This window comes from Didymella exigua (genome assembly GCF_010094145.1).
Source record: "Didymella exigua CBS 183.55 unplaced genomic scaffold M421scaffold_50, whole genome shotgun sequence".
NCBI lineage: Eukaryota > Fungi > Ascomycota > Dothideomycetes > Pleosporales > Didymellaceae > Didymella > Didymella exigua.
Window position 1 is genome coordinate 46,206 of NW_022984824.1, and position 16,718 is coordinate 62,923.

Here is a 16,718-nt window from a genome sequence, read left to right on the forward strand (position 1 = left end):
ACTTAAGTATCCTCTACTAGCTTAAACTATGCGCTAATTATCTTAGGATCTTCCTGTAGTATCCTCTGTCTATCCTTAGCTTAATTAAAGGCCATTTTAAGCTTGTCTGAACGCGTCATAAGCCTGCTAGCCTATAGTTTGCTAACAGGCTCTTCACTACGCATACTAAGTATCTTATTAGCTATATCTGCCACCTTACATAGCTAGGGCGCAAATCCTCGCGAATTAAGGTTAAGTATATACTAGATAATTGTCTGCTCCTCTAGTATAGTAAGTTTCTAGCAATTAGTATGTACGTCTAGTTAAAATATAATATTGCAAAGGCAATTAGAGACCCACTAATAAGGTACGTTCAACGCTCTAGCAGCGCTGTGGATACTGCGAAATTAGCCAGCGTAGAAGGCCTAGATAGCAAGGATAACTCTGCCTTCTCTAGTAGTATTCTGAAGTTGTTGTTGTTGAGGCATATTGTGTTAGGGTAAAAGGTGGTCGTGCCAAGAGAAAGTGGCCGGTTCGGTGATATGGCCGGCTCGGTGATAATCTACGTTAATGATTATACAGAATAGAGCAGGAGTGGGTGCCACACTTAACGCAGCGCTTGCTGTTCGAATTAAGCCGATCATGGCAAATGCCATTAATCAGGCCTGCGTTGAAACGCAGGGCGCACCCACCACACACCTCCTTACAAGCGGCACCAACCTTGATTGGAGCGGCCTTCTTCTTGCCCTTCTTGGGGTGCTTCTTCTCCTGATCTTTGGAGCCGCGAGCAGCTTGGCCGGATCACTTGGGGGTGATGGGAGCGAGCTCGCTATCGTCCTCCTCGTCCTCATGCTCGTCCTTGTCCTCGTGATCAGCGTCCTGACCACCGTCCACCTGATCGTTGGAACCCTCCTCTGAATCGTAGCCGCTCGTGCCCTCAAGCGGATCAACTGGTGGATCGACAGTCCTCTGCCTCTTGGCGAGAGATAATCGCCTGGCAGACAACGCGTTGCGCTTAGCTAATGGCATGATTGTGTGGATTCTGAACGTGTACTGTCTAGTTGTCTAATTAGTTAGTGAGCAATTAAAAGAGAATAGGATTATTAATATACTTGCTTAAGGTAGAGGTAAAGAGAGCTTAATTGTTATTAAAGAGACAAAGAAAGGACAGTAATTGCGCAAAAGGTCTGTTTGTTGCCATGCAATTAGTTGTTATAGTTACTAGATTAACTAATTAGAGCGGCACTGGAGCAAACAGCAGCCCTACCAAAGTGAAGGAGAGCAATCTTGACAGGGATCAATTAGGTAACAACTTAGCTGCGATACAGGCACCTAGATCAGTGATCCAGGCACCTGGGGGGGGGGTGTTGCAGCAAGGATTGAGGTGAGGGTGCATATCACGTGATCCGCATCTAGATATTGGACCGATCAGACACTGGCGATCTATCACGCCATGGTAAGCGGAATCAGGTATAGCTTAGAGCCGTGATTAGGGCTCCAATTAGGGTATAGCTGGATAAGCATTGGTGTATATATTCTGCTCATTCAGCACCGTAGATAGAACAAGGAACTTGATCACTTTCTTCACACTTGATCAATGATCAGAGACCACTCAGCTTCCACACCTTATTATTGTGACAATCTTAGCTAGCTAGTCTCCCACTGTCACTGTAGAGAGGAGGTCGTCTCCCTTGTTCTGCTGCCTAGTGAAGTGCATAAGCTAGTATTTCTTAGGGGCAAACCTTACTCTAAATCTAGATGCCTACTGTTTGTATTACGTGTAGGTGTTTATAAGTCTCCTGTAGTTGTGTACTATAGATAGTCCCTATGTAATAATATTTGTGTTGTCTACAAAGCTAAAGCCTAGGCACTTGTCCTAGACTTTGCTTAGGTCCTCTAGTAGGTTAGAGATGAAGAGTAGGAACAGCACAGGCAACAGGGGGGATCCCTGTGGTATACTAGTGTTTGTCTCTATCTATAGGCTGCTGTAGTTGTTAAAGCTAATCTTTGTCTGTCTATTTTTAAGGAAGGCCTCTACATATACAACTATCTACTTAGGGAAGCCTTTATATTAGAGTACCCATGTGAGGCGATCGTGAGCTACGTTGTCAAATGCTCCAGCTAGGTCGAGTGCGAGCACTAAGACCACTGGCTGACCTACCCCCCATGCTGTAGTGACTGTGCCCGTGAGGAGTTCTACGGCCGTGAGTGTGGACCTCTTCCTGCAGGCTCCTATTTAATTCTATAGCATGAGTTCCTTGTCCTCTATCACGTTTGTGATCTTGTTAGTAACAATCTTTTCTATAATTTTAGCTATTATGTTTTCTAATACAATAGGGCAGTAGCTCCCTAGCAGGAAGTAGTCCTTTTTCTTCTCCTTGTGTAGTATAACAGTTATAGATTCCTTAAGGTGTATAGGTACCTTACTATCCTTAAGCACCTAGGAGATTACTACAGAGGCTCTGTCTGTAATATCCTCCTTAAGAGTTTTCTATACTTTGTTCTGTATCTAGTTAGGTCCTAGTGCCTTGTTATTACATTAGGAAAAGTTTTTCTGTTGTCGAAATCAGGAAATCGTGGCATTGTACTGTGGACAACAGTAGGACTTGTAGGCCTACAATAGTTATTTAATGTGCATTTAATGTCTAGCTAATTTTAAGCTAATAGCTCTAATAGTCCTAACAGCTGTAATAGCTATAATAACTCCTAATCCTGCTACAATAGTAGCTCTGCTTAATAAACTATACTTTTATTATATTAATATACTACTAAGTCTCCTCTTTAAAATAAGCTATTAAATAATATTATAGGCCTATTAATAGAATAGTTATTAAGCGTAGAAGGTTTTAAGCTTAATATTCCTTGCTAAGACACTAAGTTAAGATTCTTTGCTAGGGCTCTAGCAGCCTAAATATTAGAAAATATAAGAATATTATTTAAGAATAGTAGGTAAACTAAGAATTCTACGCCTAGGCCTGCCTGTTCTGCAGTGTGTGCTTGTTAGCAGGTGCTTTGTTGTGTGCTGTTGCAGCTGCTACGTCGTGTGCTGTTGCAGCTGCAGCTGAGACATTGTGTACTGGCGCAGCTGCAGCTGCCATGGTGTGCTGTCGCAACTTCAAAACACAAACCTTTAACAAACAAACCTTTAACGCTATATAACTTGCGTTGTAGTTAGCCTATAATAATAATTTTTTGCTTATTTTAAAGCTACAATTTCGCTCTATCTGTGCATGAAATTTCGCAATTTTTAAATATTTAATACTAGTGCTAGCAGAACTAAGGGTAGCTATGCAACAATATTACAATATTATTTTAAGTTTATTAAATATAGGCACTTAGTATTTTAGCTAACGTAGATTATCACCGAGCCGGCCATATCACTGAACCGGCCACTTTCTCTTAGCACGACCACCTTTTACCCCAACACAACATGCCTCAACAACAACAACTTCAGAATACTACTAGAGAAGGCAGAGTTATCCTTGCTATCTAGGCCTTCTACGCTGGCCAATTTTGCAGTATCCACAGCGCTGCTAGAGCGTTGAACGTACCTTATCAGCAGGTCTCTAATCACCTTTGCAATATCACGTTTTAACTAGACGTACGCGCTAATTGCTAGAAACTTACTATACTAGAGGAGCAGACAATTATCTAGTATATACTTAACCTTAATTCGCGAGGATTTGCGCCCCAGCTATGTGAGGTGGCAGATATGGCTGATAAGATACTTAGTGTGCGTGGTGAAGAGCCTGTTGGCAAACTATGGGCTAGCAGGCTTGTGACGCGTTCAGACAAGCTCAAAATGGCCTTTAATCAAGCCAAGGATAGACAGAGGATACTACAGGAAGATCCTAAGATAATTAGCGCGTGGTTTAAGCTAGTAGAGGATACTTAAGTTAAGTATAGCGTTTGCAACAACAACGTGTACAACTTTAATAAAACTAGGTTCTAGATAGGCGTCGCTTTGTCTTTAAAGGTTGTAACAGGCTCAGAGAGACGTGCTCGGCCAGAGCTTGTTCAGCCAGGTGATCGCGAGTGGGTTACCGTTATCCAGAGCATCTGCGCCGCTGGGTATGCAACCCTGCCTTTCATCATCTACAAAGGACGCGTCCACATCTCTACCTGGTATGAGGAGACAGATATACCCCACGATTGGAAGCTCTTAGTCTCTGAGAACAGTTGGACAAACAACGCGCTTAGCCTTGAGTGGTTGAAGCACTTTAACACGCATACAAAGACGCGTCAGGTGGGAGTGTACAGGCTGCTTATCTTGGACGGCCATAAGAGCCATCTTAACTAGGAGTTCAAGGACTATTGCCTAGAGAACTAAATCCTCACTCTCTGCATGCCACCTCACTTGTCGCACATCCTCTAGCCACTTAACGTGGTCTATTTCTTGCTGTTAAAGCGCAAGTACTCCTAACACGTTTAAGACTTAGCACGCTAACGCGTCTTCCACATTAACAAGGAAGGCTTCCTACCAGCCTTTAGGGACGCGTTCCTTAATATGTTTACAAAGGTTAACTGCCAAAAGGCCTTTAAGGCATCAGGGCTTGTTCCTACTAACGCGCAGGTGGTGTTAGATCGCCTTGAAGTGCAGCTGCATACCCCACCAGCAGTACCTCTACCTAAAACGCTGTGGCAATCTAAGACGCCGAGCAATACACACAAGTTTGGGTCTTAATCCAAGCTTGTAAGCGACTCCTTCTAACGATCGCCAAGTGCAGCGCAAGAGGGGTTCTTAAAGCTTGTAAAAGGGGCTGAAGAGATGCTGCACAAAAACGTCCTTAGCAAGGCCCACGTGCAAGAGCTTAAAGAGCAATTAGCAGTAATAACTAAGAGAAAATCGCGTAAGAGAAAGCAGATTCAGCATGGTGGCACACTTGAGTATGGCCCAGCAGCATCGCGGGTAGCTGCTGAGGCGTGTGTAGCAGCTCAGCCATCTAAGAAGACTCAGGGTGGAGGTGGTCAACTAGGAGCTTAGTCAACTGTTCGGCGCTGTAGGAACTGCAGCAAAACTGGACACAACGCACGAACGTGCTAGGAGGGTGCAGAAACATCTTCTAAATCTGATGTAAGCACGCAGTATGCTAGGTCACTGTTTAATAGCGAGTAGTTGTAGTTGCAGTAACTTGTGTTAGTCGTGCCAAGAGAAAATGGCTGGTTCGGTGATATGGCCGGCTCGGTGATAATCTACGTTATTAGTAATGTTAGCGCAAAATTAGGGCTATTAGGCGTAAATTAGGGCTGTTAGGGCTGTTAAATAGCTGTTGCACGACCATGCCACGACTGTCAGCAACAGCCAGTCTGGGCCAGATTTCGAAAAACTTTTCCTGATGTAGGTAGTAAGGAGATAACCTCCTTTAATTTGTCTAGGGATATCTCTAGCGCTAGGTAGAAGCGTGGGTACTCTGTGCTGGGGTTAATGTCTAACAGGTCTGCCACCCCACTAGCTAGGAAGAAGCGCTCCCCTAGGATCCTGGCCTTCTCCTTGTTTAAGGCTTTAAGTTCGCTTTCTACTAACCTCTAGAGTAGTAGGATATTTGCTGTCCCCTTACCCCTACTCTTAACTTTCTAGCTCTACTTAGATAGGTTCTACAGACCCTTATTCTAGGTGTTGTCTAAGTTTTTATTATTAGTAAGGTCTGCTACTACTTTTCTCTAATATACTCTAGCGTTTAACTGTAGGACTCTCTTTAGTCTGTTACAGAGGGCTTTCTACGCCCTTTTGCTGTCTCCTGTGTGGTCCTATTGTGCTAGTTATCTAGCCCTCTTTACCTTGTTAAGTATTGTGGCTGCTTTAGGTGACTAATCAGGCCTTGCCCTGTTGTGGGTCTTCTTTGTAGGGCAGTGTTTAGTTAGTGCCTCCTTAAATTTGTTTAATAAGGCCTATAATAGCCTCTCCTCCTATTGCCTAGGTCTAGTTGCCTTAGTTCACAGTATCTTTAATCCTGTCCTAGTCAGCCTTTGCAAGGGCAAACTGCTTGTTTTCCTTCCTAGCTATAGTGCTTGTGTCTATCTAGATCTTAATTAGGACATAGTCCCTTATAATAGCCTAGTCCTCTCTTAGTTAGTAGGTTGTAACTCTATCTACTACAACCCTTATAGCAAACCCTAGGTATATAACTAATTAGAGGGGTCCTCTTCTCTAGGTTAGTGCCCCTAGTTTATTTAGGAGCTAGAACCCCTAACTAGCTATGTCAGCACAGAGCTGTTCTGCCTGTAGTTCTCCTAGTGTATTCCTCCCTAACTATTCTAGATGGTAGGTGTTAAAGTCTCTAATAATTAGTGTTACAGCATTAGGCAGAGCGTCCTAGATGGTGTTCCTGATTGCTAGCTATGCTTTAATAGTGTGTGTGGCTTCCTAGCCTAGTATTATAGGCGGGCTGTAAACATTAATAATGTAGGTCTACTAGCCTTGTATGTAGACTTAGATTCCCTTAGTAAGGTTAGTAGCTAATATACTCTTAACTTTAGTAAGTAGTTTTTAGTTATATATAAGGAATACTACCTTTATCCCCTAGCGTAGGGGGTAGCTTAGTTAGTAGTTCTTAGGGCAGTATGTGTGCCTACCTATTAAGCTTCTAATTATAGGTTCATAGATTGCAATGACTAGGAACAATGCTAGGATAACTAAGTCTAGGAGTGGCCTTGCTGCTCCTCTATTTGCATTTCCGCAGTTATATTAGATAATGCCTAGTCCTCTTATTAGGTGGATTAAACAACTTCCTTAGCTAGCGTGTTGTTGTCTCTAGTTTCTTGACAGAATGTGAATATCCGCTGTTGCCCTAGGGCGCTGGCGGCCCTGCTTATGTAGGTGGGGCGACTGACTGCTGCTCTCCTCTTGTTTCCCCTAGCGACTAGAATAGTTGTCTATTCTGCTTTGTCTCCTCTTGCTAAGCTAGCTCTACTAGCTAGCGTAGAGCTACTAAGGCTAATAGTTAGTCCTAAGAATCCTTGTCCCTAGTTAGACTAGATCTAGAGTGTCTACTACTATAGCCTCTATTTAGTCTCTTTGTTTGTAGTCTAAAATATTTAGTAGGCCCTATATTAGCATAACATCTAGGCCTTGTGTCCCTTCTACTTGCAACATGCACAGCTAGCTTTTGCCTTATTAGTGCTCTTGCAGCTCCTAGTGGCGTGGTCTCTAGCACAGTGCCTGCACGCCTCCTTAGTGGCGTTGCAGACAGACTAGGTGTGGCCCTATTTCTAGCACTTGAAGCACTGTCTATCTGTGAGGGAGATGTCCTAGAGCTAGGCTAGGTGCCACTTAGCCCCTATCAGGAAGCTAGACTTGACTAGCTTCCTCTAGTTCTCTTCTGTCCCAACGTTCATGAGCAGGGATCCCTTTGTCTGCTTGCCCCTGTCCTGTCTAGATTTTAGGTTCTTATTAGAGTAGAGCCACGCTACCCTTTTAATCCTAATACCTAGGTTACAGGAGTAGGCTTAGGTAATCTACTATTTGTTCTCTGCGCATTTTAAGTTCTTAATAGGCATGTTAAGCAGGATACTAGAGACTATAACTAGGTATAGCTTCCTAATTAGTTTTATGCCCTTAGCACCTAGTAGGCTAGATTAGATAATCTAGTTGCAATAGGTAGTGTCCCTAACTACTACTAACATCTTATGCACAGACCTTAGATAGGTTATAATTATATACATGTTAGGTATTACTACCTAGATACGCTCTAGCTGCGCTTAGGTAGTCTCTCCCTTAGTTCCCTCTATCTCTTCTAATCTTAGCTTAACCCTTGCAGGTTGGCTGACTCCCTTAGCCGCCACCTGGCTCTAGGTGCGCGGCCCTCCTTGTCCCTCCTTCTCCTGTATCCCAACCCAGGTGCCCTCTATCCTCTTTTCTATGGCATTAAGCTTCTAGAGCACTACTTGTAGTGCTCCTAGCCTGCTCTGCGCTATTATTGTTAGTAGTAGGGTTCTTAGCCTAGTAGTGAAATTTTTTTCTACCTAGCTAAGAGCTGCTAGGAGGTCGTAGGTAACCTGTGTTGTGTCCTAGACAGTAGTGACTGTATTAAGTCCTTCTACTCCCTTCCTCTGTTATTCTGTTAGTACTCTTAAGATCTCCTTTACTATCCTTCCCTACATCTCCTTTCTCTAGTTAGGGTGGTCCCCTTCCTCCCTTCCTTTGTTGGGTCTGTTGCTGGCCAGGCGCGCTAGTACCGCGTCTGGCTGGCCGCCCCCATCTCCTTCACGCTGCACTCCCTGCATCGCTGCCATCGCGGTGCCGTTGGGTGTGGCTCGACTCGCTGATTCTAATAGTATTGTTCTTAGTATTATTTAACTAGTTTCTTAGATTTTAATAGAATGGTGTTTTTTAAGAATAAATTAAGGACCTTACACACACTTAAATAGTTAGCTTAAAGAGTTTCTAACGTACCTCACGGGCGAGTGGAACACCGAGCGAGTGGAACACTTTTGCCAAGCCCCCACCAAAGCCCACCCTATTATGACCCAAAACACCACAAAACGGCGCTGCACAAGGCAAAACAAGCTGTAATATTACTTAGAGACTACTTCTATATTAGTCTTGCACGTTCGCGCGTTATGTCTAGTCTTACTACAATGTCCACAGCGCCTTTAGGTTGGCTCAGCCCTATCAGCGCGCACCTGCTTCTTTGCCTTCTTACTATCACTACGCGCCCTAAACTCTGTTAGAGCTATTAATTACTAGCCCTCCTTAACTATTAGGGTCTCTTCTGCCTAAACTTACTTTCTTTTGTGTAATTTCTGTTGTGTAGCTGCCTTATTTGCTGCTTAAAGCTCAGCAATCTCCTATTGCGCCAAAACCAGCTTGTGCGTGACTATTGCTGCACCCTTGATGTAATGCTTAAGCGCGCTTGTTGTGGAATTTAGTGAGCTACCCTAGTATTTCTTAAACTTGTCTTAAATTAGAGTAGATTGTAAGTTAAATTCTAAGGTATTGCTTAGGGTTTGCGACTGCCAGGGCTTGTTGTTGACAGGTAGTGGTGGTGATAGCATGCGCAGCTTTACATCAAGGCTGCTTTTAACCTGTTATAGGTTAAATAGGACTAGTCTAGCGCCTTAGAACCCTCCCTAAATATTGCTAGAAATAATTGCAGCATTGTAGGCGCGTATAAAGCATGGTAGGAACTCTATCTTTGTGATGTGGTTAATCTAGTTATGCATAAGTATTTTAGCTTAGCGCCTATACGCCTTCTTTAAAGTAGCAAAACAAGCCACATTAAGAGGCTGTGTAAGATGTAATAAGTAGGGAGGTAAATAGAGAGTAATTATCTTATTATCCTTGTAGTACTGCTAGAATTTAAGAGAGTTGTAGCTCTTATAACTATTAATAATAAGTAAATAGTATGTGCTAACAGTACGCTCCTTTGTATGCCTGTTAAAGTAGTTTATCTAGTCTAGACTAAGCTTGTTAGTAGTCTAGCTATTATTAGAGATTCTAATAACCTAGTCTTAATACAGATCCTCTTCTTTGTACTAGGCAGAGAGGTAGTAGTAGGCCTTAAAGATAAGGAAGGCAGGAATAGCCTATCCTTTAGCATTAATGCCTACTATAGCTGTAGCCTACTCCTAGTTGCCTAGCTGGACTGCCTTTGGCTAACCTTGTTGTTCTAAAGCTGTAACAACTGCTCCTTAGGAGATCTAGCCTATTATAAAGCCTGTCTTGTTAAAGTTGTACGTGTCTTTATCCTGGATGCTATACTTAGCTTTAGTGTTGGCTACTAGGCTAAACTAGCCCTGCAGAACCTTAGGATCTTTACAGAGGGCTCTCTTGTAGTTGTACTTGCAATTAAACTTAACTTTAAGCTCTAGGTGTTGCTTAATAAACATACTAGGCTAGTTTGCACTAACAGGGCCTAGATTACGCTCAGCGCGCAAGGAATTGGCTATAGTAGCCACATCTAAGAGCTAAGGGGAAAATCCTTGTGTATCTAGCTTAAAAATATATTTAATAATCACCTTCTCCTTATTGTTGTCCAGCTTCTGTAAGTTAGCTGTAATATCAGCGCGTGAAGGTTGTCCTGTGTGTTGTCTACTTAGTGTAGCTTAAGGAACCCTGTAGATAGTAGCAGCGCGTTACAGGGATAGAGTTGCGTCTTGTTGAAGAGCTTGAAGCGCAAGCTGTATCTGAGCTTCGTTTGACACGTCTAAATAGTGGTGTTGAGAAGGCATTAGTATGTAAAGGGTGGTTTGGTGGGGGCTTGGCAAAAGTGTTCCACTCGCTCGGTGTTCCACTCGCCCGTGAGGTACGTTAAGCTAAAGGGGGTGTGTTAGATAAGAGCAAGCAGCAAGAGGTCAGATCTGCGCAATTAAGCAGGGACCTGTCGCGCAGCCAATCAGCAGTTGCCAGGTCGATTAAGCGAGACCTGGCAACTCCTGATTGGCCCGCACACAGGCGGCCGCGAACAGCGCTAATTCCCCCCCCCCTTCAATCCTGTAGCGGTCAGCACGACGCGGACGACAGACACGATCGTCACGATCATCAAAAAATCATCATACCACCTAAGATCTCGTTAAGCACATACTCTGGCTCACAGTACGAGAATCTGACAGTAGTTGTAGTTAACTATAGTAACTTGTGTTAGTTGTGCTAAGAGAAAATGGCTAGTTTGGTGATATGGCTGGCTTGGTGATAATCTACGTTAGGTCTTGTACGAAAGGATACAGAAAAACTAACGTACTCCACAAGCGAGTGGCTCACACAAGCGAGTAGCTCACTTTTGCCAAGACCACACCAAAGTTCACTCTGCCTACAATGCCTCAACGTAACAACACAATCAAACCCTCAAAGGAAGCAGGAATACAGCTTGCTCTTTAGGCTATCTATTAAGACGCGACACTCTCTCAGCAACGCGCTGCAGCCATCTACAACGTGTCATAAAGGACACTTAGTCACTAACTTGCTAGAACCTCTCCACAACGCGATTGCAAGCCTAATATAATTAAGATAACTAGCACTAAAGAGGAGGTAATTGTCTAGCACGTGTTAAGGCTAGATAAGTAAGGATTCTTACCCTAACTCACTTATGTGGAGGGCATAGCTAATTCTCTGCTTGCTAAGCGCCACTAGACCCCTATTAGCAAGAACTAGGCTGCTAACTTTGTTAAACGTTGGCTAGAGCTTAAAGTTAAGTTTAATTGCAAGTACAACTACAAGAGAGCGCTGTGTAAGGATCCTAAGGTAATTAGTAACTAGTTCTAGCTTATAGAGAAAACTAAAGCTAAGTATAGTATCCTAGATAAAGACACCTACAACTTTAATAAATCTAGCTTTATGATAGGCGTTATATCTACTAGTGCTGTTGTCACAGGCTCTAAGCGTTGAGGGAGACCAAAGACAGTGCAGCAGGGTGACTGAGAGTGGACTAGGCTGGCGGATGGGTAGGGTATGCTTTTTTACGTTTTGCCTTATAGCTTCTTAACTAGCAGAGATACGCTTACATAATCTATTATTCAATAGAAGCGCCTAGTATTGCGCCTTCTAATTAAAAAAGAATTAGCTAATTCTGCTTAGTATTAGCTAAGTTATTAACACTACCTAGCAAAGTATACCTATTAATAGGTATGCTCGCTAGGTACCCCCCCTTTTTTAACATTTTCTAGCCTCTAGCTTGTGTAGTTTAATAGTTATAACAAAACCTTCTACTACAAAAATGTAGAGGTGGTTTTTCTCTTTCTTTTCAGCCCTAGTTCGCCAGAATCCATGTATTATTGATAAGGTTTTGGGGGGTACCCACGAAGGACGTTGGAGTATACCCATTCCGCCAGCCTAGAGTGGACTAGCATTATCTAAGGCATCTGCGCAAAGGGCTGGTCTATCCCACCCTTTATTATCCTCTCTAGCAAGCACCACCTCTTAGCCTAGTACAAGGAGCCTAGTATACCTAATAACTAGGTTATTAGTGTCTCTAATAATAGCTACATCGGGAAAAGTTTTTCGAAATCTGGCCCAGACTGGCTATTGCTGACAGTTGTTGTAACAGAGTAGGCGCCCTGCCCTCGAAATCAATACTACGTGACTTCTCTGCCTAACGTGGTTTATCACCGAGCCGCCAGGTATCACCAAACCGCCACCCCTCACCAACTTTTTTAGAGTCACTAACTATTACATAACTATTACGCTTAACTACAACACTACACTAATACTTATAATTGCTATAATTACTCTTTAGAAGCAGCGCTATTATCTACATCTAATATTTCTGCAGTGCAGGTGCGCAAATTGTGGCTAGTCTTGCCACAATGTCTGCAGTGCCTCTCTTTGCGCACCTTCTTCCTAGACTATTCAGATGCCTCACTACTACCACTGTCCTTCTTAGCTATTATATCCTATACCTTACTAACTGTGAGAGCCTCCTCTGTCTAGATATACTTTCTTTTGCAACTACACTGCGCTGTTAGAGCCTTAATAGCCTTCTTTATACTATCTATTTCCCTTCTCTGCAACACGTTGGCATGGTCTATCTATGCAACCCCTCTAGCAAGCAAGTTAAGTGATTTTATAATAGGAGACAGGGGTGAATCTCTGTGCAATTGCATGCGCTTATAGATATACAATGTTTGTAACTTAACCTCCTTTGCGCTAGTTAGTGTTTTAGATTCCTATAGGGTAGTCTCTAGTGGTGGTAGTGTTAGCGTGCGAAGGACTATATTAAGCTTTAATAGCACTTGCTCTAGGTTAAAAGGAACTAGTCCTGCGCCTCTAAAGCCTCTGTGGATATTGTCTTTTATAATAGCCTTGTAATAGGCTGTCTAGAAGCTAGTAAGGAAGAACTCTTTCTTAATTTATATCTTTAAGTATTATAACTAGGCATTAACCTTAATTAAGTACGCCCTCTTTAAGGGGCTATAACAGGCTACGTTAAGCAGCTACAACAGGTGCAACAAGTGTAGGGGTATACACAAGGTAATAATCTTGTATTCTGTGCAGTATTCCTTAAACTCTATAGAGTTATAGCTCTTATAGCTATTAATAATAAGCAGACAGTAGGTGCTAATAGTACACTCTTTTGTAGACGTATTAAAGTGCTTTAACTACTCTAGACTAAGCTTGTTTATTGTCTAGCTATTCTTGCTAGTTGTAATTACCTAGTTATAAGGCAGATTAGGGTACTAGGTTGTAATTAGGACCTTGCCTTAGAAGATAATAAAGGGTAGGATAGCCTAGCTAGCAGCGCAGACACTAATAATAATTGTGACCTACTCCTAATTGCTAGGCTAGATATTCTTAGGGTTAGATTGCTTCTCTAAGCCTGTAAACACTATCTTAGACCTAATTATGCCTATTATAAACCTAGTCTTATTAAAGTTGTAGGTATCTCTATCTAGGATTCTGTACTTCTCCTTTGTATTCCTAACTAGCTTAAACTAGGGCGTTATAACGCGTGTATCTTTATTTAGGGCTTGTTAATAATTATATAGTTAGCTATGTTAAAGCTTAATTTGTTAGGTATGTGTGTTAAACCTGTTTACCTAGAGCTTGCTAACAGGTCCTTCACTATATGCAGCAAGCAGATTATTAGCCATATCTTGCACCATAGTCTTTATTGCGCCTATTCCTTGCCTGTCTAGCTCAAGTATACAGTTAACTATTACCTCCTCTTCTACCTTTGTTAGCTTCTTTAAATTAGCCTTATAATTATGTTATGTAAGCCCTCCTACGTGTTAGTCTCTTAATATTAATTAGGGAACACTAAAGGCCTTAGACGCGTGATTTATACTATTAGGTATAGTAGCTTTTATAGCTTAGATAGCAAGGTATAGTGTACCTTTGTTATAGGGTGATTGCGCGTTATATTGTGATAGCATTGTAATAATTATTGTAACAGTCGCAAAATTGGCGAGGGGTGGCGGTTCGGTGATACCTGGCGGCTCGGTGATAAACCACGTTATACCAAAAGGTAAGCACAAGAATACTTAAGCAAGTATTCGTTGCGTAGTATAATATATATAGACCATAATAGTGCTAGCCAGCTAGCTTTGCCTCTAGCTGCTATGAGCGCTATGCCACGTGTCGTGTTCGTGCATAGTCGTTACAGTTGTGGCATAGTCGTGCAACAGCTGTTTAACGGCCCCAACAGCCCTAATTTGCGCCTAATAGCCCTAATTTCGCGCCAACATTACTAACAGCTAAAACACTAAGTGCCTATATTTAATAAACTTAAAATAATATTGCAATGTTGTTGTATAGCTACCCTTAGTTCTGCTAGCACTAGTATTAAATATTTAAAAATTGTAAAATTTTATGCACAGATAGAGCAAAATTGTAGCTTTAAAATAAGTAAAAAATTATTATTGTAGGCCTACTACAACGCAAGTTATAGAGCGTTGAAGGTTTGTTTGTTAAAGGTTTGTGTTTTGAAGTTGCGACAGCACACCATGGCAGCTGCAGCTGCGCCAGCACACAATGTATCAGCTGCAGCTGCAACAGCACACGACGTAGCAGCTGCAACAGCACACAACAAAGCACCTGCTAACAAGCACACACTGCAGAACAGGCAGGCCTAGGCGTAGAATTCTTAGTTTACCTACTATTCTTGAATAATATTCTTATATTTTCTAATATTTAGGCTACTAGAGCCCTAGCAAAGAATCTTAACTTAGTGTCTTAGTAAGGAATATTAAGCTTAAAACCTTCTACGCTTAATAACTATTCTATTAATAGGCCTATAATGTTGTTTAATACCGTGAGTGCATAGCGAGTGCGCCGGATAAGCGAGCGTGCCACCCCAACAAGCTATTAGGCCTTCTACACGCAATTGCTCAACACCACAACGTTATACTATAGGCAACAGTATATATTCTTAATTGCTAACATCTACTACATCTTTTTTACACGTGCGCGAGTTGTGCCCTGTCTCACCACAGCACTTGCAGTGCCTTTTGCCCTACTTGCCTGCACCTGTTTAGGCCCTACTCTTACGCGTTTCCCCCTCTACCTGCGCCCTAACATCACATTAGGCTATTAAATCCTCTACCTATTCCTTTAAAAGGTCTCTACCCTTCTAGATCTACTTTCTTTTGCGTAATTTGCGCTTAGAAGCAGCCTTATTTGACGCTTCAAGCTGCAGCACTTAGGCTGCTAATAACGTCTGCCTATGCAGTAGCATTGCAGTGCCTCTCTGCAGCTAATTAACAATCTCTACTATTAGAGTTAGTAACAATCCTTAGTGCTTTTAAATATAATTGCAAAGCAGCGTTAATTAAGACTCTATCTTATTAGCGTTAGTAGGTGTCTTAGGGTTCTATTAGGTCCCCCCTAGTAGAGGTAGTGTTAGCGTCTAAAGCTTAACATTAAGCTTTAATAGCACTACTAATAGATTATTAGGCACTAAGCTAGTTACCTTAAAGCTTGATGTGATGTTTGCCTTTAAGAACGCCTTCTTAAAAACCTTTGCAAATATTGTAATAAAGGCCTTCTTATTAATTTAGCTAATATAGTCTGTTGCTAAGACTCTAATCTCTTTGCTATACTCCTGCTTTAAGGGGGCAAAACAGCCCACATTAAGCAGCTACAGGATGTGCGATAAGTGTAGGGGCATATATAGGGTAATTATCTTGTTCTCCTCACAAAGATTCTAGAAGGCAAGCGACTTGTGGCTTTTGTGGCTGTCAATTATTAGCAGCACATGGCTACCCACCCTCTAGCCCTTAATCTACTTAATAAAGTGCCTTAACTAGGCTACACTAATATTGTTTGTAGTCTAGCTATTGTTGCTAACCCTAATACGCTATTGTAGCCTTAAATTAGGGTACTAGGACGCGTTGTAGTTCTTTACTTTAAAGATAAGGTAGGGTGCAATTGCCTAGCCTATTGTGTTAATTGCAGCAATAAAAGTCACCTACTTATAGTCCCCCTGTTACAACCTAATAGGCTTAGTACGTCTCTCTAATACAGTAACTACTTTAACATAGTTTCTAATACCTATAGTAAAGCTAGTCTTATTAAAGTTGTAGGTATCTTTATCTAGGATGCTATACTTAGCCTTAACATTGTGTACAAGGTTAAACTAAGGCCTAATAACCTCTAGATTACTACACAAGACTCTCTAGCAATCCCTCTATTAAGTTATATGCAATTTAAGTCTAGGTTTGCGTTTAACAAAGTTTAAAGCCTATTATAGGCTAACAGGCTTTGCGCCGCGTGCAGCGCGCAGTTAATTAGCTATATCTTCAACACAATAAAGCGTTGGGGCAAATCCTTAGGAATCTAGCTTCCTAATATACTGCACAAGCGTCCTCTCTTCTATCTTTTGCAGGTTTGCTAATTTAGGGTAGGTATTACGTGTTGACTGTGTCCTAGTGCGTTAACAGTTAATTAACCTTTAGGATATGTTATAGATAATAGCTGCGTGTTGCACACTTAATTTTTGCAGCTCTTTAATTACTTAAAGGGTAAGCTTAATCCTCTCCTCTTTTAAAAGCAGTTCGAAATTAGGTTGTTGAGACATTGAGGTTTGAGGTGCATCGGGAAAAGTTTTTCTGTTGTCGAAATTGGGAAATCGTGGCATTGTACTGTGGGCAACAGTAGGACTTGTAGGCCTACAATAGTTATTCAATGTGTATTCAATGTCTAGCTAATTTTAAGCTAATAGCTCTAATAGTCCTAACAGCTGCAATAGCCACAACAACTCCTAATCCTGCTATAATAGTAGCTCTGCTTAATAAACTATACTTTTATTATATTAATATACTACTAAGTCTCCTCTTTAAAATAAGCTATTAAATAATATTATAGGCCT

The 16,718-nt window shown here is 41.8% G+C and overlaps 1 protein-coding gene across 1 annotated transcript in view; it reads right to left on the reverse strand.

Moving 5' to 3' along the window:
- Positions 1 to 14,780: 14,780 nt before the first annotated feature.
- M421DRAFT_75262 (uncharacterized protein) overlaps positions 14,781 to 16,718 on the reverse strand; it is a gene marked incomplete at both ends in the record, with an annotated part of 2,761 nt that continues 823 nt past the window's right edge. Inside the window, 2 exons of the mRNA XM_033597113.1 lie at positions 14,781 to 14,864; positions 14,900 to 14,911. Coding sequence (XP_033443674.1) covers positions 14,781 to 14,864; positions 14,900 to 14,911 — 96 coding nt within the window. The remainder of the gene's footprint in view (positions 14,865 to 14,899; positions 14,912 to 16,718) is intronic.